This window comes from Nerophis lumbriciformis, linkage group LG06, assembly GCF_033978685.3.
Source record: "Nerophis lumbriciformis linkage group LG06, RoL_Nlum_v2.1, whole genome shotgun sequence".
Taxonomy (NCBI): Eukaryota; Metazoa; Chordata; class Actinopteri; order Syngnathiformes; family Syngnathidae; genus Nerophis; species Nerophis lumbriciformis.
In genome coordinates, this window is record NC_084553.2 from 15,495,951 (window position 1) to 15,518,450 (window position 22,500).

The window sequence follows — 22,500 nt, forward strand, 5'->3', positions numbered from 1 at the left end:
GGCGGGCCCAAGAACAACCTGCAGTTCACGTGGACCTCACAGATGAGCGCCAGGCTGTTTTGTGGCGACCAGGACAGCAGACAGAGCTTCTTCCACCTGGTGGACGTGTCGACCGTGCCCGCGGACCGCTGGCAGGACACCCGCGTGTATGCGCTCTTTCGGAATGAATGGTGCGAATTCAACATGCTGTAGATTCTTTTCAAATACAGCAATTACGTGCGTCATCACTTCATAACACGGCAATGTACTGAATGCAGTGGCGGGCCTTGCGTGTTTCACCTATGCCTTCAGTGATGTCCTACTTAGTCCGACTTCACCTCTCGAAATACCGTAATTTATGTCACCACATGGACATGGCTGGCTATACAGAAACACACTTGCACACTACTGACCGCTGAATCCCCTCAACAGTGTACAAAACGGTCTATTTTTCGGCGCATTTAACATTCAATAAACCCACTTCAGCAATTAAAACATATCTTACGTGGTACTGTCAAAATTTAAAGAATTGTATAAAACAAATGAAACATGAAAAAATTAAGAAATATAATATGTGAACTCACAATTTGTAGAACCCATTCGACGGCGTATAGGCCAGTGGTACCACCCATAGTTGGTCGTAGTTGGTTGATTTCAGTAAAAGTCGCGGGCAAAGCATTTCATCGCCGGGATAGCTTCCGACTTCGTTTCACAATATGTGGTTTCTCTCAAGTATCCTTCTTGAAAATGGCCTTGCAAATATATATCTGCCATCTAATCAACAATTTGCTCTCCTTCTTTGTGAGCACCGGTGAGTTTTCTGTGTTTTTTTCTATGGATCGTATGGCTCTGGTGCCCCTTCCTGTTTTCGCAACTCACTTGGGATACTCACTTGGGACACCCAAGTGAGTATCCAATCACAGCGTAGGGCCAGTTAGACGGCCTTAATGACAACAACTTGTGATCTGATTGGCTATGGCAGTGCTTCTTAACCTTGTTTGAGGTACCGAACCCCACCCGTTTCATATGCGCATTCACCGAACCCTTCTTTAGTGAAAAATAAAATGTTTTTTTTTTCTAATTCAAGACAGTTATATGTTTTTGGTAACACTTTAGTATGGGGAACATATTGTAAGTAACAAAGACTTAATTTAGAGTTATTTGGACACTAGGGCAGGGGTCGGGAACCTTTTTGGCTGAGAGAGCCATGAAAGCCAAATATTGTAAAATGTATTTCCGTGAGAGCCATATAATATTTTAGTAACACTTTAGTACGGGAAACATATTCACCATTAATTAGTTGCTTATTAACATGCAAATTAGTAACATATTGTCTCTTAATTAGTCATTATTAAGTACTTATTAATGCATACTTGCCAACCCTCTCGAATTTTCCGGGAGACTCCCGAAATTCAGCGCCTCTCCCGAAAACCTCCTGGGACAAATATTCTTCTGAAAATCTCCCGATTTTCAGCCGGAGCTGGAGGCCACGCCCCCTCCAGCTCCATGCGGACCTGAGTGAGGACAGCCTTTTTTCACGACGGGAGGACAACAGGGTGACAAGAAGTAAATCATCCAGACTAGAAATAAATTGTATTATTATGTTTATCTTACCTAAAAATAAATATATTTATTAACAAACAAAAACAAAAAACTAAATAAATATTTACTATATTTTGCTAAAAACATCAAAATTAATTGTATTTTTATTTGTATTTTTTCTGACTCCTTATTACATCCAGCCATAGAATTATACATTAAAATAAACATATTTGAAATAATTAATTTTAAATGATCATAATAATTCATTTAAAATGACCATATTTAATTATTAAAATAATTGCTTGTTTATCAACAACTTCAGCATTTTATTCATTACATTTTGAAGCTCTCAGAAGCCAAGTTATGTTATATTCCTTAATATTTATTTATGCAAGTTTGAATTATCAATTATCTAAACACAGTTTTGTTTGCATATTTTCAGGATATATATATAAGTGTGTGTGTGTATGTATATATATATATATATATATATATATATATATATATATATATGTATATATGTATATATATATATATATATATATATGTATGAAATACTTGACTTGGTGAATTCTAGCTGTCAATATACTCCTCCCCTCTTAACCACGCCCCCCCCCCCCCCCACCCCCACCCCCCACCTCCCGAAATTGGAGGTCTCAAGGTTGGCAAGTATGTATTAATGCCTTATTCTGCATGGCCTTATTATACAACCAGTAAGCCATTAACTAAGAGTCTTCCCTCAATAACCTCAGAATTATTGCTTATTAGTAACCCTAACCCTTATATGTTCCCCTAGTGTCCAAATAACTCTAAATTAAGTCTTTGTTACTTAGAATATGTTCCCCATACTAAAGTGTTACCAATATTTTTTTAACACTGAATACAACTAAAGGCGTGTATTTTTAAAGTAAGACTAACATTTTTAGAGTATAATAAGTATCTTATTCTTTTCAATAACATTGTTATTCTGAAGCTAACCAAAAATAAATAAAATACTTCTTACTATTAATGCGACTTCTTGAACAGGTGCGCTAGAAAACGGATGGATGGATTAAAATGCATGAGAATGTTTTATATTTTGAACGTTATTTTTAACACTGTGATTACCAGCTGAATTATTCGTTACTTATCGTGTTAAGCAATGTCAGCTAAGATTTATCTGAGAGCCAGATGGAGTCATCAAAAGAGCCACATCTGGCTCGAGAGCCATAGGCTCCCTACCCCTGCACTAGGGGAACATATTCTAAGTAACAAAGACATAATTTAGAGTTATTTGGACACTAGGGGAACATATTCTAAGTAATAAAGACTTAATTTAGAGTTATTTGGTTAGGGTTAGGGTCAGGGTTAGGGTTATAATAAGGCCATGCCGAATAAGGCATTAATAAGTACTTAATAATGACTAGTTAAAAGCCAATATGTTACTAATTTGCATGTTAATAAGCAACTAATTAATGGTGAATATGTTCCCCATACTAAAGTGTTACCATGTTTTTTAATGGTGCACAAAATGAACCGTGCATGAACATCAACTTGTTCAAACAACAAAACCAACACAGTGCATAAACTCACAACAAATTACCCACCTGCAAATCAGTCTGACTTCTGCTGTTGCCGTATCCGTAATGCGCCGATAAGGAGAAGTTTGCATTTACACAATGAGTCGGGTGTGTTTTGACCTCCGCCGAACCCCTAGGGTTCGATCAAACCCAGGTTAAGAACCACTGGGCTATGGCAATTGTCTATCAACTGTATGTGCCCGTTCACTTACAGTGCACAGACGCTTGCATTGTTGATTCTGAAGGCCCCGGGCAGATTTCGTACAGCATGGCAACATAAGCTAGCTGAATTCTGATTGGATACTAACCTAAAAACAAAAGCACTGGAAGGAGCATAATATGACATGCAGAGAATAGGAATATTTTTTTATATTTAGGGAACGTAAATTAAAAATTACTTTTATCTTTAATTATGATCATGATTTCTGGTTATGTTAGGCCAGCAAAGAAGGCCTTGCTGGCCCTGACCGCCCACCACTGACTGAATGAGATGCCATCACGTTAATGGTGTGGTCTGAGCATAGCACAGTTCCCCTCAGACTTTCAAACATTTCTGTATGTTACAGCACTCTTTTCCTGTCTTGTATCCTTCCTGTTTAGCGGCCTGGTTTTGCTTTTTAAATATAGACTGTCTGCTGCTGAGCATTTGTGCACACACGACTGAATGCGGACATGCTGACTGTGCTGTTGACCCCCTGTGTCTGCAGGAACATGAGCGGCGTGTGCGTGTACGCCATGCAAGACATCCACAGCGTCTTCGCCAGCTCGCCGTTTAAAGACAAAGGCCAACAGAGTAGCCGGCCGAGGGAGGTGTGTTGACTCACTCATACATCTTCAGTGCCACTCTTCCATTTGATGCCCACTCGGCTTTTTACAGCTCACTGTTGACTCACTGCTGTACGCTATAAGGAAGGTTCCATATGCACCTGGTTCAGTTCATTTTCAGTGCAAAATTCATATAATTGTTAAAATGACATGTCTACACATTTCTTAGAACATTCACTCAATTTTGGGAAATGTATTCTTTTTTTTTAAGTACTTAAGTTAATTTGTATAAAAAAATGGACAAATTATTTGAAAAAAATACACATTTCCATAAAACATTTTTTAACATTGGAATTAAGAATTATACATTATAGCTCTCCACAAAATGTAATTATTATAATTTAATTTTTAACAAAAAGGCCAACCAATTTAGGGAAAATCCTTTTTAAATTATTTAAGTAAAAATAATATCCATCCATACATTTTCTACCGCTTATCCCTTTCGGGGCCACGGGGGGTGCTGGAGCCTATCTCAGCTACAATCGGGCGGGAAGGCGGGGTACACCCTGGACAAGTCGCCACCTCATCACAGGGCCAACACAGATAGACAGACAACATTTGCACTCACATTCAATTACAGAGGTACTCAAGTTTTTAAGGATAAAAAATTTGTCAAAAAATGTTTTAATTCTTCCACAAAATAATGTGGAAGGTTCGTGGTAAAGTTAATCTGTACTGCAGTTTTTTAATTTAATTTTAGACGATAAATACAAAATCATACATACAAATTCAGGGTTTTATTAGGAGTGTGAATTTTTGGGCACTTAACAAATTCGATTCCATTCCATTCCCTGCGGTAACGATTCGGTTCAGAATCGAATCTTGATTCAACACGGATCTTGATTAAAACCTATTTTAGCTATGTGTATAATAATTATAAAACCTTTTTCTAAGCAGTATACAGGTTAGAAAATATCCTTCTGGTTGCACTAAAATGGCCTAAAAATGTATTTTTAGAAATAAATTGTTGTAAAAAAAAAAAACCAAAAAATGTTTTTTTGTTGTTTTTCAAATTGATTTTTGAAAATTATCATTTGATTTAGAAGCGGGATGAAAAAGAATCGCAATTCGGATGTGAATTATTACGTGAAACGGTTGCACATTTTGCAATACTGGATGTCGTGTTTGTTACAAGAGTTCCCCTATGCAAATAAACGTATTTGTAAATGTCAGTCAGGCTTTAGGAAACAGCGCAGCACTATCGGTGCTAGAATGAAGGTGGATCATTGTAGCGCTGTTTAAAAAAACAGTACTGTGCCTCACATTGATCTCTCCAAAGTGTTTGACACTGTAGACCACACTATTTTATAACACAGGCTGTTTCTCATTGGACTGTCAGAACATGCGGTCGCTTGGTTTTAAAATTATTTAGAAAACAGGACCCAGTGTATTAAAACGTGGCCCTTTGTTCGGAATTTCACTCTTCATAAAGGGTTGCCTCAGGGATCTGTTTTGAGGCCCCTCTTATTTATCTTGTACATCAGTGATCTCAGAGCATTTCTCTGATGCTAATATGCATTTTTATGCTGTCGATGCAATTATTTATTGCTCTGGATCATCTGTTGAACAGAAATCTTTTGTCGCTGTGCAGAATTCACTTATTTACTTAAAACCGGTTCTCAATGCTGACAAGACAAAACGTATGTCCTTTTCCAAACATAAGAAGGTGCCTCAAACTCCCCCGGTAGTGTCCACTCTTGAAGGGAATGTCATAGAAGTGGTGCATGAATATAAATACATTGGTGTTTTAATTGATGACTCTCTCACTTTTAAACCTTTTATTGATGAACTGGGGAAGAAGCTAAAATCTAAATTGGTTTTTTTTTTCCGTAATAAGAGATGTTTTTCTTTTGGTGTAAAAAAGCGCCTTGTCTCTGCCACATTTTTTATCTGTGCTAGATTATAGTGATCTTTTTTTATATGAATGCTACTCGTTCCTGTCTTCAGATGGTCGACTCTGTATACCATGCTTCTTTGAGGTTCATCCCAAACTGTAGAGCCATGACACACCACACTGAGACTTGTCCACTGGGAGACAGTGTCATTGGTACATTTTTATTTACAAGGCTCTTCTGGGACTATTGCCCAATCACATTTGTACATTAATTACACAGAGAAGTATGGATTCTAATGCTCTGAGGTCCAACGATCAGCTTTGTCTATGCAGCTCCTTGTACTTGGAACATGTTACAAAGAGACTGGAAGCTGACTGAATTGTTATTCTTAAATGCTTTTAAATCTAAACTGCGATCATTTGAAGGAGCCTCAGTTATGTGTATCTGTTTTACTTGATGTCCATCTTGTCATTTTAATGTGTAATGTGAATGTGTAACTTTGCTGCCTCTTGGCCAGGACTCCCTTGAAAAAGAGGTTTTTAATCTCAATGGGATTTTTTTCCGGGTTGAATATAAAATAAAGTCATTTTATCCACATGCCAACACTAATCCTCCTATTTCTCCTCAGTGTGTTGCAGACAGCACATCGCTCCCTATGGATGTCCTGAAGATGATCCAGACGACCTCTGAGATGGAGCAGTGGGTGTGGCCTATGAACAAGTCCGGACCACTTCTGCTCAGTCACCACGTGTATACTCACATCTACGCCGATGCTGCGGTCTCAAGGGAAAACCCGGTTCTCTTCCTGTCCCTCGGTGAGTTACTACTGACATCTATCACCTTAGTTTCGAGCAATATACCTACTTTCACTTGTCGCTGACATATACAGAGATGAGTGCTGCTTGGCTCATTGACCAGAGTTGCGTGTTTCATGTTCCTTTCTGCACAGCTATTTGTTAAAAAAAAAAAAATTTGCTGACTCTTAATTTTCTTTGCAGGTCAAATGTAATGACTTTTTTAATCCATCAGATAGTGCATGGCCCTTATGAAACTCCAACACAGTATCAGTGCATTGTCAATACAAGTAGTGAGTGTGCCGCACGCTCACTGAAACATCATTTACTCATCGCTAGTTTCAAGCTCGATGAATCAACTTATTTGCATCTCCTGCCAATATTGTGGGTATTCTGATAATTAGCAACATGAAGACAGACACACTAAATGGATTATGCTCTCGATTTTGCTCATTAAAGGGGAGCATTATCACAATTTCAAAATGGTTAAAACCATTAAAAATCAGTTGTCAGTGGCTTATTATATTTTTCGAAGTTTTTTTCAAAATTTTACCCATCACGCAATATCCCTAAAAAAAGCTTCAAAGTGCCTGATTTTAACCATCGTTATATACACCCGTCCATTTTTCTGTGACGTCACATAGTGAACACAAACAAACATGGCGGAAAGAACAGCAAGCTATAGTGACATTAGCTCGGATTCAGACTCTGATTTCAGTGGCTTAAGCGATTCAACAGATTACGCATGTATTGAAACGGATGGTTGTAGTGTGGAGGCAGGTAGCGAAAACGAAATGAAGAAGAAACTGAAGCTATTGAGCCATATCAGTTTGAACCGTATGCAAGCGAAACCGACGAAAACATCACGACAGCCAGCGACACGGGAGAAAGCGAGGACGAATTTGGCGATCGCCTTCTAACCAACGATTGGTATGTGTTTGTTTGGCATTAAAGGAAACTAACAAGTATGAACTAGGTTTACAGCATATGAAATACATTTGGCAACAACATGGACTTTGAGAGTGCAGCCAGCCCAATTTTCATCAATTAATATATTCTGTAGACATACCCTCATCCGCGCTCTTTTCCTGAAAGCTGATCTGATCTGTCTGTTTTGGAGTTGATGTCAGCAGGCCAGGGAAGCTAGGGTCGATATTCTTCTCTTGATCAGCTTCGGTGGCATAAGACATCCAGGGGGTTTAGCTCGCTCGTCTGCGGGAACAAACTGCCGCCATTGCTTGCCGTGCTACCGAGGTCCTTTGTCCCTGAATTGCTCACACACTCCGGCAGATTCAATGGGGGTCTGGCGGCAGATTTCTTTGACTTTATCGTTGGAAATGCATCTGCTTTGAGTGTCGCAGGATATCCACACATTCTTGCCATCTCTGTCGTAGCATAGCTTTCGTCAGTAAAGTGTGCGGAACAAACGTCCAATTTCTTGCCACTTTCGCATCTTTGGGCCACTGGTGCAACTTGAATCCGTCCCTGTTCGTGTTGTTACACCCTCCGACAACACACCGACGAGGCATGATGTCTCCAAGGTACGGAAAACAGTCGAAAAAACGGAAAATAACGGAGCTGATTTGACTCAGTGTTTGAGAAAATGGCGGATTGCTTCCCGATGTGACGTCACGTTCGAGAGCGAATATTAGAAAGGCGTTTAATTTGCCAAAATTCACCCATTTAGAGTTCGGAAATCGGTTAAAAAAAATATGGTCTTTTTTCTGCAACATCAAGGTATATATTGACGCTTACATAGGTCTGGTGATAATGTTCCCCTTTAAAGAGACACCATCCTCATGGTACAAGTACTAAAACAAGTTTGCAGATGTTTTAGTACACGCAAACCTTTAGTTGATGAAGAACTTTGTGTTAGTGATGGGTCCGTCGCGAACGAGAACCGGATTAGATCGACGGGATCCTGCTCCCGATCGAGAGCGATTTTAAAAACTTTTTTTTAATTGTCTTTTAAAAGCTGCATTGGTCAACATATGTGGCTGTGACAACACTGCACAGGAGGTTAAGGGTTACGGACACTCGCATGCAGCACACACACAGCAGCGAACAAGAAATGTGGCGGGAGGGAGGCGAGAGCAAGAGGACTTTACCAAAGATGAGTGACAAGAGGAAAAGCAGTTAAATTTGGACACATTTTAAATTGTTATACTCCGGAAAGGCAGAGTGTACATTGTTATATCGAGTGGGCTCCACAAACAAACTGCCCTTTTCACATGTGATGGTACGGTTACGTAGACTGTGTGTAGTATCGCAACATCTGTCCCCTCAGAAAGAATCTTCTCCAAAATAGGGCAGATCATAACAGAAAGGAAAAACAGGGTCAGCCTCTCAAAGCTGAGGCCATCGGTTACTTTGAAGGCCAAAATCTCACTTGGGTGCTGTTTTTTCTATTTGTTTTGCACATTTTAAGTTGTATTTTGATGAGTGATGTTTAGTTGATTTCATCTTTTTTTCACAAATTAAAATGGGTCCTTTTTTTAATTTAAAATGTTATGTGTATGTTAATGTTAAGTTTATTAATATAAATACTATACATATGTTATATTTTGTGGTTTTACATGATTAATTTTACACATTATTTGGTAATGTATTTTACATTGTTCATTTTACACATTATTTGGGAATAAATTAATTTAAGTAACAAAACATTTTAGGGATCCACTTGAGAGCCAAAAGAGCCTCCACAAAGAGCTGGAATTGCAATCACTACTTTGTATGCACTTTGGTGCGTTTCACTAGTGTATTTTTCTTAATGGTACCAAGGCTGCGTTGTAAACATTAGCATAAAATAAGGACTTAATACATAAAGTATACAAGCAAAACTCAAAAAACGTCATATTGTGGAAAAGTCCATTCATTTCATCGATTCAATTTCAATTGTGAGACTAACACATACAAAGGGAATCTGTCAAGCTTTTATTTGTTATAATATTGATGTTAATGGTTTACAGTTTTTGAAAACTCAAAAGTATCTACGAAATTCAGTTTTGATGGTTTCATAAGCTGTTAGCCCTAATCATCAAAATTACATCAACATAAGTTTTGAAATATCTTGAGTTCCTGTTATGTCATACATAAATCTAATTGCTGGTGTAAACAAACCTTCACACGATATTCAAATGTTTTGATTTTCACCTGTATTAGGTGACATGCCCTATGCCGGGGGGAAAACCAGTTTTTTAAGAATATTATGCTATTTTTACTAGCTTAGATTTTAGCAAAAGCTTCTAAAATATATTTATCAAGAGCACCCATGTCTCACATACAGAAGAAGAGCGTAGAGGGACCATTTTCACAATGACATTTTCTCTTGTGTTTATCATTTTAGCATGTTTTTAGGCATTGGTTCATGTCTTTGGGTCGTGTAGTGCTCACAGTTGAGTTCAAGTGAACAACATTGTTTGAGTTCCTTTTTGTTTTTTTTTACCAAACCAAATATGTCAAGTGAATGCACCCTTTGTTCATTATGCAAATGTATGTAGAGTAACTTTTATGGTAATATAACCTGCCACCCATAGCCACCAACTTCCTGTTTGTACGCAGTTTGTGGAACAGTTCACAAAGTGGTGCAGAACCAGAAGCGGGCTTTCGTCGTTGCAGAATATACACCTTTTAACCACAGAACCCACATCAGCAGCCTCCATCTTTCCTCTGTGAGTAACAAGGCCTCAGCAACCATCTCCCCCATTAGCTGGCTGCCTCTTAGCTACGCTCTGGTCTTTGCAGAAGAAGCTCTACGTGAGCTCCAACAGTCAGCTGGTCCAAGTGGATGTGGCCGACTGCGCCCGCTACGGGAAAACGTGCGAGGAGTGGGTGTTGGCCCGAGACCCTTACTGCAGCTGGGCCGGAGCCCCTTGTGCCACTAAGACCACCAGGTAGAACTTTGCTGCAGCTGCATGAGTCCACCCCCACTCTGACATGGAATACTGAGAAATGTAACCTCTGCAGAAAGTAGAACATTGTAGCGTACGTTAGATGTTCTGAGGTTTCATATCTAAGTGAGTCAGCATGTTACGTTCTCTCTTTAGGGGTTTTTAGTGACTTTCATCGGTTTTACATATGGCTGAAAACTGTATCACGATATTATTTTTTATCAGGAGATACCGATAATTATTGATATTCTTTATGACCTAGTGCAGGGGTCGGCAACCCGCGGCTCCGGAGCCGCATGCGGCTCTTTGATCACTCTGATGCGGCTCAGCAGCTTACTTGCTGAACCCCCCAATTTTCCCATGAGACTTCCGGATTTCAGTGCCTCTCGCAGAAAACTCCCGGGATCAATATTCACTGATTTTCACCCGTACAGCTATAATGAGGGCGTGCCATGATGTTACAACATTTGGCGCTCTCTACAATCTGTATTAACAGCGTGCCAGCCTAACACTTATTATACAATATACATCTTCTGCTTGCACACGTACGTGACAGCAAGGCATACTTGGTCAACAGCCACACAGGTTACACTGACGGTGACCATATAAAACAACTTTAACACTCTTACTAATAACCAAAACCAAACAAGAATGACAAACACATTTCGGGAGAACATCTGCACCTTAACACAACATAAACACAACAGAACAAACACCCAGAATCCCATGCAGCCCTAACTCTTCCGGGATACATTATACACCCCTGCTACCACCAAACCCCCCCCCCCCCCCCTCTCTCTCTCTGTGCGACGGTTGAGGTGGGCGGGGTTTGGTAGCGGGGGTGTATAATGTATCCCGGAAGAGTTAGGGCTGCATGGGATTCTAGGTATTTGTCCTGTTGTGTTTATGTTGTGTTACGGTGCAGATGTTCTCCCGAAATGTGTTTGTCATTCTTGTTTGGTGTGGGTTCACAGTGTGGCACATTATTAGTAAGAGTGTTAAAGTTTTTTTTTTAATACCGCCACCGTCAGTGTAACCTGTGTGGTTGTTGAGCAAATATGCCTTGCTGTCACCTACGCGAGCAAGCGGAAGCCCCATACAACATATGCTGTACCATCACGGCACGCATGACGCTGACAAGCGCCATACAGTTAGAACCCGCGTGCCGCACCAGCTTAAAAATTACATATAAAAGTGTGGGCAGCGTGTCTGAGACCCCTGGTTTATACATAGCACAAAGCAAAAAAAAAAACTTTGTTTGCAGTGTTATTTCATTTAAAATTTCAAAAAATTTTGCGGCTCCCATTGTTTTCTATAATTTGTGAAACTGGTCAAAATGGCTCTTTGACTGGTAAAGGTTGCCGACCCCTGACCTAGTGTATTGAAAATAAGGAGCTGGAGAAAAATGTATTAAATGTAACCATTTTTATTTAAAATGTAATCTTCCTTTGATGTAATCCCCTCTGATATCAAGGCAGAAAGGAAAGGAAATGTCAATTCAAGCATGGAAAACAATCAGTCAATGTAAACATTTTAAAATCACAAAAAAACACTTAAAAATAAGAAATGCTTATTAAAGTGTAACAAAATAGTGAAAAGTGTGACAATGTAAACATGGAGAAAAACCTGAGAAGGACTATTTTCTGCAGGTTTAGACTTAGACTCAGACTATGCCAGGAAGTTTTGTGCTCTAAAGCAGTGGTCCTCAACCACTGGGCCGCGGCCCGGTACCGGTCCGTGTATCGATTGGTACCGGGCCGCACAAGAAATAATAATAAAAAAAAAAAAAAAATACATTTATTTTTTTATTTTTTATTTTTTTATTAAATCAACATTAAACAACACAAGATACACTTACAATTAGTGCACCAACCCAAAAAACCTCCCTCCCCCATTCGCACAAAAGGGTTGTTTCTTTCTGTTATTAATATTTCTGGTTCCTACATTATATATCAATATAGATTCCTGGGGAGGGGGGGGGTTACCCACATATGCGGTCCTCTCCAAGGTTTCTCATAGTCATTCACATCGACGTCCCACTGGGGTGAGTTTTTCCTTGCCCTTATGTGGGCTCTGTACCGAGGATGTCGTTGTGGCTTGTGCAGCCCTTTGAGACACTTGTGATTTAGGGCTATATAAATAAACATTGATTGATTCATTGAGATCAATACAGTCTGCAGGGATACAGTCCGTAAGCACACATGATTTAATTTTTTTATGACAAAAAAAAATAAAAAAATAAATTACCTTACTCCATGCAAAGAATCAACCACCAGACAACAAAATGGCGCAACCAAACTTTATAATTAACACTGTTAGCTGATTGGCTGTTATGATCAGTCCCACTGATCAGTGATCACTTCCTGCGTTGTTCGGTTACCAGAGATCTTCGTTCATGCAACTTTTTCTGACGAGAAAGAAAAACACTTAAATTTATATATACTGTATGTTGTCGACCTGGGCAAAATATAGCCTGCAGGCCCGTTAAATTTGTCAATCCGGCCCGTCGGACGTTTCCAAAATGTATTTTAGACATTTAACATCGAAACTATGGCCGCCATTATGATGTGCAGTGCTCTTTTCGAACTACCGTAAATCTTGAACTATAGAAAGTATTTCAACGGTTGGAATCTGCGCTTTTGAGTGATTTACAGATTATTATGGTAATCTACGTCACAGCAGCTCAGACAATTTGAGACGAGGCACCAAGCAGTGTGGGCGGGGTTTGTTTCCAGAGCAGCCAGCCTGAAACGCAGGTGTCAAGACAGAAGCGGGAGCAGATTTTTACAACAAAGTTCTGCAGAAAAGTGATATTATCTCAGTTACTCTTTACGTTAATATTTTGCCATGTTTGTTGCGTTTTGCTTGATTGTAAAAGATGTCGATTAAGGAGGTGGTCTGAGAGATGTAAAAGAGGAGCGACGTTCATAATGTTGTTAATATTCAGTGTTTTATCGTTCATAGTTAATATTGTAAATCCCACATTCTGTATTTTCATGTACATTCTAGGTGTCTCATTCAGTAAAAAATTTTAACATTTCTATTCTGTTTTTTGAGGTAGTCTGTTATAACGTTTTTAGCATTCTATCAGACGATAAAGTGAGTTTTTGTATTCGTGTTCCAGAAAACAGGGACCCAAATAAACATACTGTTCAGCAGATTTTCACAGCTAAATATATGTATTTTTTTTATAGAAACACATACACAACCGCACATTTTTTTTCTCTCAATGTGACCCCCGAGTCAAAATAATTGCCCAGCTCTGGTAAATAGTGTGGTAATATATATATATATATATATATATATATATATATATATATATATATATATATATACTTTAGGTCATTAAAAAAAACACAAATGCTATTTAAATGATAAATGGGTTGTACTTGTATAGCGCTTTTCTACCTTCAAGGTACTCAAAGCGCTTTGACAGTATTTCCATATTCACCCATTCACACACACATTCACACACTGATGGCGGGAGCTGCCATGCAAGGCGCTAACCAGCAGCCATCAGGAGCAAGGGGTGAAGTGTCTTGCCCAAGGACACAACGGACGTGACTAGGATGGTAGAAGGTGGGGATTGAACCCCAGTAACCAGCAACCCTCCAATTGCTGGCACGGCCACTCTACCAACTTCGCCACGCCGTCCCCATATTTCATCCCTACAAGCCTGTTTCGCAGGTTTCCTTGCTCTTCAGGGGATTTTTCAGAGCAGGGAAACCTGCGAAACAGGTTTGTAGGGATGATATAGCCTCTGTGTTTAGGGTTAGGTATATTCCGCTCTACCCCGGCATTGAGCACAGTATAACGGATAAACCACAGAAACCTCGACATATATACAAGTATATATACTGTATATATATTGTGTGTATATATATATATATATATTATTGAACACATTTTTAAATTATATCAATTGCGTGTATCGCAATATATATTGATATCGTTTTATCGCCCAGCTCTATTTTTACATACGTAAAATGATAGAATAAAAAATAATCTGTTACATTGTCAAACTGTCACCATCCCAAAAAACACATATTAAAGTGTAAAAGGAAGTTAAGCACTGTATAAACCTAGTCTGCTTTTATTTTTAAATACTCTAAACCAGTGGTTCTCAACCTTTTTTCAGTGATGTACCCCCTGTGAAATCTTTTTAAATTCAAGTACCCCCTAATCAGAGCAAAGCATTTTTGGTTGAAAAAAAGAGATAAAGAAGTAAAATACAGCACTATGTCATCAGTTTCTGATTTATTAAATTGTATAACAGTGCAAAATATTGCTCATTTGTAGTGGTCTTTCTTGAACTATTTTGAAAAAAATATATAGAAATAACTAAAAACTTGTTGAAAAATAAACAAGTGATTCAATTATAAATAAAGATTTCTACACATCAACTTAAAGTGCCCTCTTTGGGGATTGTAATAGAGATCCATCTGGATTCATGAACTTAATTCGAAACATTTCTTCACAAAAAAGGAAATCTTTAACATCAATATTTATGGAACATGTCCACAAAAAATCTAGCTGTCAACACAGAATATTGCATTGTTGCATTTCTTTTCACAGTTAATTTTGACAGACATTTTAGTGACAAACCTGAGCTTGTGCTTCACTGTGTTTATGAACTTACATTCATATTTTGTTGAAGTATTATTCAATGAATATATTTATAAAGGATTTTTGAATTGTTGCTATTTTTAGAATATTTAAAAAAAATCTCACGTACCTCTTGGCATACCTTCAAGTACCCCCAGGGGTACGCGTACCCTCATTTGAGAACCACTGCTCCAAACAGTCATATATATATATATAAAAGGAAAATAAAAACCGTTGATATTGTCTTAAAAAGCAAATAGTATTTGCATCAGCGAGAAAATATTGCTTATATGCCTGGGAGGTGTGTCTCTTCACAACTGTCTACATTTTGGTCTTTAAAAAAAAAAAAAGAAGATTATTATCGATATTGATTTCATGTTAATACTTTGGCCATATTGTACTTAACACCCAGGGTCACTTTAGTACTCCACAATAACTTCCATTTTCTTTTCTGTAATCATCATCACATTTATCTAGTGTACAAGTGTGTCACGTCGGCCATATTGTACTGAGCTGCCAGGGCTATTACAGGCTGAGTGTGTGTAGTAAAGATTTCCACAATGCCCTCTGAAGTTGGCCTTTTTTGCGTTCCCAGTGCAGACCTCGTCATGGAAGATGAGACTTCTGGAAATGACAACATCTGCACAACTCTGGCTTCTCTTCACCTCAGTAAAGGTCAGATGTGTGATTTCTGTGGTTATTTGGATTTTGAAGTGTATTTTGACCATACTTGCCAACCTTGAGACCTCCGATTTCGGGAGGTGGGGGGTGGGGGGCGTGGTCGGGGGTGGGGCGGGGGGCGTGGTTGGGGGCGTGGTTAAGATATATATATATATATATATATATATATATATATATATATATATATATATATATATATATATAAGAAATACTTGACTTTCAGTGAATTCTAGCTATATATATTTATTTTATTACATATATATATATATAAATAAATAAATATATAAAAGAAATACTTGAATTTCAGTGATCATTTATTTACACATACACACACACATAACACTCATCTACTCATTGTTGAGTTAAGGGTTGAATTGTCCATCCTTGTTCTATTCTCTGTCACTATTTCAGAACACACACATTATACAAATATACATTATAAAATCAATAAGAAAACGGGAGCTCTAATTTGGGAGTCTGAATTAGGATCAGAAGTTCCTATATAAACATTGCGCACTCACGTCGCCTTTTTGTATTGATTACTGCAGCTGTGCACTGGATTCATTCACAAATACAAACTACAACTCACAAACACTTTAGAGTTAGGCTCCACCATCAGAATGTGTACTTGATAAACTTATAAAGATCACATGGATATTATTGAGTGAGTTGATTCACCAAAACTAACCTGTTATACAGGAGGAAAAAGCACACAGGACGTTTCAATTGTTCACAGACTGGTCGCTCTCATCAGAATGACAAGACACTTCCGGTCTGCAGGTGATAGCAATTGGGAAGAAACGCCCTACTGCCCCCTACTGACCAATGTGAATACTGATAAATGTGTAATGACAGCTCCAAAAACGAATTCAAACCACAAAATAAAATAAATAAATCAACACAAAAATGTGACACATTATGGGTGGGTCACATATGCATGTACAGTAGATGGCAGTATTGTCCTGTTTAAAAGTGTCACAACATTGCTGTTTACGGCAGACGAACTGCTTTACGGTAGACGAAAACTTGACTGCTGTTGTTGTGTGTTGTTACCGCGCTGGGAGGACGTTAATAAAACTGACTAACAATAAACCCACATAAGAAACCAAGAACTCGCCCTCGATCATTAGCTGTTTATATTGTGAGAAAGCGGACGTGTGAACAGGCTGTCAACACGTCACTCAGGTCGGCATAGAGCTGGAGGGGGCGTGGCCTCCAGCTCCGCCTGAATTTCGGGAGAATTTCGGGAGAAAATTTGTCCCGGGAGGTTTTCGGGAGAGGCGCTGAATTTCGGGAGTCTCCCGGAAAATCCGGGAGGGTTGGCAAGTATGATTTTGACCTGAATATTTTCAGTTAAACTCCCAAATTGTATGACTTTTGAGGTTCCACTGCGTATTGGTGAAAATATTTTCGGTGTGTCATACTTTTTATATGGAAGATGTCATATTTGACATTTGAAATAGTGAATTTGGAGCATGTATAAAATACTTTATGGTAGATCATGTGCTCAAACCCAAACCCGACATGTGATAACAACCACATGTCTGGAGGAAATTGTTTGTGTGTGTATTAATAATGAGACCTGAGACAAGTGTATATTCTAGTCCGACTGTATTCAACTGGCTTCAGAACATCACACACACCCACTTCCTGCTGCTGGGGCATACCATTTCACAAGGGGTGTTATGACAACACAAACCCTATAACAGAAATGTAATCTATACATGCATAAAAAAAATAATTTTACTAACGCTCTCTTATTCCATCTCTGTTATGCCTGTAATTTATCGTCACTGGAGGATTTTTTATTATACAGTGTTGACTTCCTTTTACGCTTGGTAAAATGCAAGTTTAAAAATTGCCTGTATAGTCATTTGTTTTTACGCTGCCTTTATGTGTAAGTGAGTGACCATAGTGTGCCTCCTGTATGTTCCAGGAGCATAACTGGAACTTTTTACATGGAAATTGTCCCATTGTAAATTGTGACCACATAGAAACTAGTCTATATGGTAGCTCAGGTGCTCCCATGTGTGATCAAGCGTCACAGCCTGTGTGGACTACATCAGAGTTGAATTTTTTGCATAAGATGTTGCTTTCTTACATTTGCATATTTATTTGAACTTTGTTTTAAACAAACTATTAAACAAATACGCATTTCCATTTATTAGTCCCATGTCTAGTTAGTGCTTTAAATATTTAAACAGCTTCAGGCGTCTTGTGATCTGCAGGATCAGGAAACGGGTTTGTTCTTATCTGCAGACTGCAGCCGTCATGTGTCAACTGTCAACATGTTGATATAAAAACGCACGTCATGTCAATCAACAGACTTTGAAACACTTTGTTGGTTATTGCTGAGTAAGGACTACTTTTTGTGGACTACTTACAGTGGCGACGTGTCATTTTTTATAAAACTACTGCATTTAGTACTCATTTGTAGCAATACTTTAGTTCACTGGCAAACATATGGACTGATATAGTAGCTTATGTTGCTAAATGCTAACAGAACGTAGCATGACCATGCATTGGTTAAGTGGTAGGAAAAATTCAAACAAGCGCTGCACACAACATTAGTGGTCTGGAACAAATGAGCAGTCATAAACGTCCTTAAAAAAACATGTGCTAAATGCTAACAGAAATGAGTATTAGCATGCCATTAAAATTGTTGTTTTTCTATGCATTTCTAACGTAAATGTTAGCAACAACATGCTAACCCAACGTACGTAGTCTGGAACAGTAATAAACCTCCGAAATAATCGTGTGCTAAATGCTAACAGAAATTAGCATTAGCATGCTAGTAAAGTTTTTAGTTTTGGATTGTTTTTTTATGCACTTCTAACATACCTGTAAGGGTTAGCAACAACACGCTAAATGCGTAGTCTGGAACAAAAGAACAGTTATAAACCTCTGAAAAATCATGTGCTAAATGCTAACAGAAATTAGCATTAGCATGCTATTAAATTTTTTTTGTTTTTGATTGTTTTTTATGCACTTCTAACATACCTGTAAGGGTTAGCAACAACACGCTAACACAATATTAGTGGTCTGGAACAAAGAAACTTCAGAAAAATTTGAAAACAGTAGTGGGCTAAATGCTAATGAGAACTTAGCGTTAGCATGCTATTCAAGTTTTTTTTTGTTTTTGATAGTTTTTTATGGCCTTCTAATATAAATGTTAGCAACAACGCGCTAAAACAATTTAAATAGTCTGGAACAGTAATAAACTTTTGAAAAACAATGTGTTAAATGCTAACAGAACATAGTGTTAGAGCTTGCGAGTAAAGTTTTTTGTTTTTGATAGTTTTTTATGCACGTCTAACATAAAGGTTAGCAACAATGCACAACATATATTCCATCCACATATATTTGTGGATGTCTTTTTGCTGTTTTTAGGCTGAACACTAACAAAAGATAGCATTTAAATGGTAAGTAAAGTTTGTTTTGGTTTTACCACAAAGCATTTAATTCTATTATGGGATTATCGGATCATTATTTGGTGGGTCGGCATAGCTCGGTTGGTAGAGTGGCCGTGCCAGCAACTTGAGGGTTCCACGTTCGATCCCCGCTTCCGCCATCCTAGTCACTGCCGTTGTGTCCTTGGGCAAGACACTTTACCCACCTGCTCCCAGTGCCACCCACACTGGTTTAAATGTAACTTAGATATTGGGTTTTCACTATGTAAAGTGCTTTGAGTCACTGGAGAAAAGCGCTATATAAATATAATTCACTTTTTTATGGACAAAAAAAATAGTACATAATGTTTTACAAGCTCAGAATATAGCATTAACATGCATCTAAGTGGGAAGTCAAGTTTATTGTAATCTGTGTATGATTCGTTCATTCAGTTGCTAATTTAAAACCAAAACTAAAACAATTAGTTTTTTTCTATATTTTGTTTCCATTGGAAAATGGACAAAATGGAAAACGAGCACAGAACTTATTTTTTGCAAATCCATTTTTTGCAAATCAAGTTCAATCCCGGCCTCGGGATCTTTCTGTGTGGAGTTTGCATGTTCTCCCCGTGACTGCGTGGGTTCCCTCCGGGTACTCCGGCTTCCTCCAACCTCCAAAAACATGCACCTGGGGATAAGTTGATTGGCAACACTAAAATTGACCCTAGTGTGTGAATGTGAGTGTGAATGTTGTCTGTCTATCTGTGTTGGCCCTGCGATGAGGTGGCGACTTGTCTAGGGTGTACCCCGCCTTCCGCCCGATTGTAGCTGAGATAGGCTCCAGCGCCCCCCGCAACCCCGAAGGGAATAAGCGGTAGAAAATGGATGGATGGAAGTTTACTCGGAGGTAGTTTCACGTGCACTTGGACTTGCAGGTAAAATAGAACATACTTGCCAACCCTCCCGGATTTTCCGGGAGACTCCCGAAATTCAGCGCCTCTCCCGAAAACCTCCCGGGACAAATTTTCTTCCGAAAATCTCCCGAAATTCAGGCGGAGCTGGAGGCCACGCCCCCTCCAGCTCCATGCGGACCTGAGTGACGTGTTGACAGCCTGTTCACACGTCCGCTTTCCCACAATATAAACAGCTAATGATCGAGGGCGAGTTCTTGGTTTCTTATGTGGGTTTATTGTTAGGCAGTTTCATTAACGTCCTCCCAGCGCGGTAACAACACACAACAACAGCAGTCAAGTTTTCGTCTACCGTAAAACAGTTCGTCTGCCGTAAAACAGGACAATACTGCCATCTACTGCACATGCATATGTGACCCACCCATAATGTGTCACATTTTTGTGTTGATTTATTTATTTTATTTTGTGGTTTGAATTCGTTTTTGGAGCTGTCATTACACATTTATCAGTATTCACATTGGTCAGTAGGGGGCAGTAGGGTGTTTCTTCCCAATTGAATGCTATCACCTGCAGACCGGAAGTGTCTTGTCATTCTGATGAGCACGACCAGTCTGTGAACAATTGAAACGTCCTGTGTGCTTTTTCCTCCTGTATAACAGGTTAGTTTTGGTGAATCAACTCACTGAATAATATCCATGAGATCTTTATAAGTTTAAGTAAACATTCTGATGGTGGAGCCTAACTCTAAAGTGTTTGTGAGTTGTAGTTTGTATTTGTGAATGAATCCAGTGCACAGCTGCAGTAATCAATACAAAAAGGCGACGTGAGTGCGCAATGTTTATATAGGAACTTCTGATCCTAATTCAGACTCCCAAATTAGAGCTCCCGTTTTCTTATTGATTTTATAATGTATATTTGTGTAATGTGTGTGTTCTGAAATAGTGACAGAGAATAGAACAAGGATGGACAATTCAACCCTTAACTCAACAATGAGTAGATGAGTGTTATGTGTGTGTATATGTGTAAATAAATGAACACTGAAATTCAAGTATTTATTTTATTTATATTTATATATATATATACTGTATATATATATATATATATATATATATATATATATATATATATATATATATATATATATATATATATATATATATATATATATATATATAGCTAGAATTCACTGAAAGTCAAGTATTTCTTATATATATATATCTTAACCACGCCCCCAACCACCCGAAATCGGAGGTCTCAAGGTCGGCAAGTATGAAATAGAAGAAGACAAGATGATATTTTGGGCCTAATTCAGTTGGAAGTTTTTGTTGTGTCTTTGTGTCTTTAAAATGAGTATAAGTCTTACGGAAATAGAAAAATATAAATGTTTTAAATGTCAATATTTAGATATCCAGAAAACCTCCATATGGAACAAGACTTTATGTTTTTAGGGGCCCAGTTCATAGTTTATTTTTTCATTTTTAGTTAACCACCTTTGTCATGGCCACCTCAGTGGTTCTTAACCTGGGTTCGATCGAACCCTAGGGGTCCGGTGAGTCGGCCTCAGGGGTTCGGCAGAGCCTCCGCGGAGGTCAAGACACGCCCGACTCATCGTGTAAATACAAACTTCTCCCTGTCGGCGTAATATGGATACCCCCAAACAATGTTCCCTCTAATTTTCCATATGTGTGAGCAAACGCAAAAACTCCTTGAGCATTCGGTGGAGCACATGTGAGCGACGGCAGACGTGCACATGCACTGTGGTCACACCTGCAGCACACCTGTCCCAAAAATAACAAGTTCAATCTTTTATTATTATAATCAAATGACATCAGTCATTTCCATGAGATTATTTTCTAATAATAAGTGTTTTGGCCCACTTACAATGACTATAACATATTGTTTTTCATTAGCTGTGTACTAGTATTATATGTCCGGGTGGAGGTCCTGCTTTTGAAATAATGTGTACCCCTTTCAGATATCGCATTTAGTTCCCACTAAAACATTCACATGTTGCACAATGAGATGTAAACATGGGATCATGTGTATATTCCTGTAACTTTCTGTTTGTATAATATATCTTTATTAGTGTTTCTTTAATATGATAACATCATTTTATGATTACGGTTCGGGTTCGGTGAATGCGCATATGAAACTGGTGGGGTTCGGTACCTTCAACAAGGTTAAGGACCACTGTTCTAAATGTACTCCAGCAAGTACAGTATATTGTGTGACTACCTGCTGCCATCTAGTGGAAGGGTGTCCAACTGCACACAAAGGCACAAGCAGGCAACACTTACTTGCAGTAATTGGACGTTTTTGTTGTTGTTTTAAACCAATTAGATGAAATGGGAAAAATCCCCCTGGTATACCTTACTATATCCTTTACAGCAGGGGTGTCAAACTCATTTTAGCTCAGTGGCTAAAATCTGTGCCGGACTATTAAAATCATCGCATTAAAACTAAAAACTAAAGATAACTTCAGATTGATTT

General features: G+C 38.5%; 1 protein-coding gene across 2 annotated transcripts in view; it reads left to right on the forward strand.

Moving 5' to 3' along the window:
* Positions 1-22,500, forward strand: part of LOC133608525 (semaphorin-7A-like) — a 46,275-nt gene that overhangs the window by 21,901 nt on the left and 1,874 nt on the right. For both annotated transcript variants that reach the window (XM_061963810.2, XM_061963811.2), the window contains exons 8-13: positions 1-170; positions 3,788-3,890; positions 6,369-6,555; positions 10,096-10,205; positions 10,279-10,427; positions 15,625-15,704. The exon at positions 1-170 is cut by the window's left edge and continues 9 nt beyond it. In XM_061963810.2, the coding sequence (XP_061819794.2) occupies positions 1-170; positions 3,788-3,890; positions 6,369-6,555; positions 10,096-10,205; positions 10,279-10,427; positions 15,625-15,704 (799 nt within the window). The remainder of the gene's footprint in view (positions 171-3,787; positions 3,891-6,368; positions 6,556-10,095; positions 10,206-10,278; positions 10,428-15,624; positions 15,705-22,500) is intronic.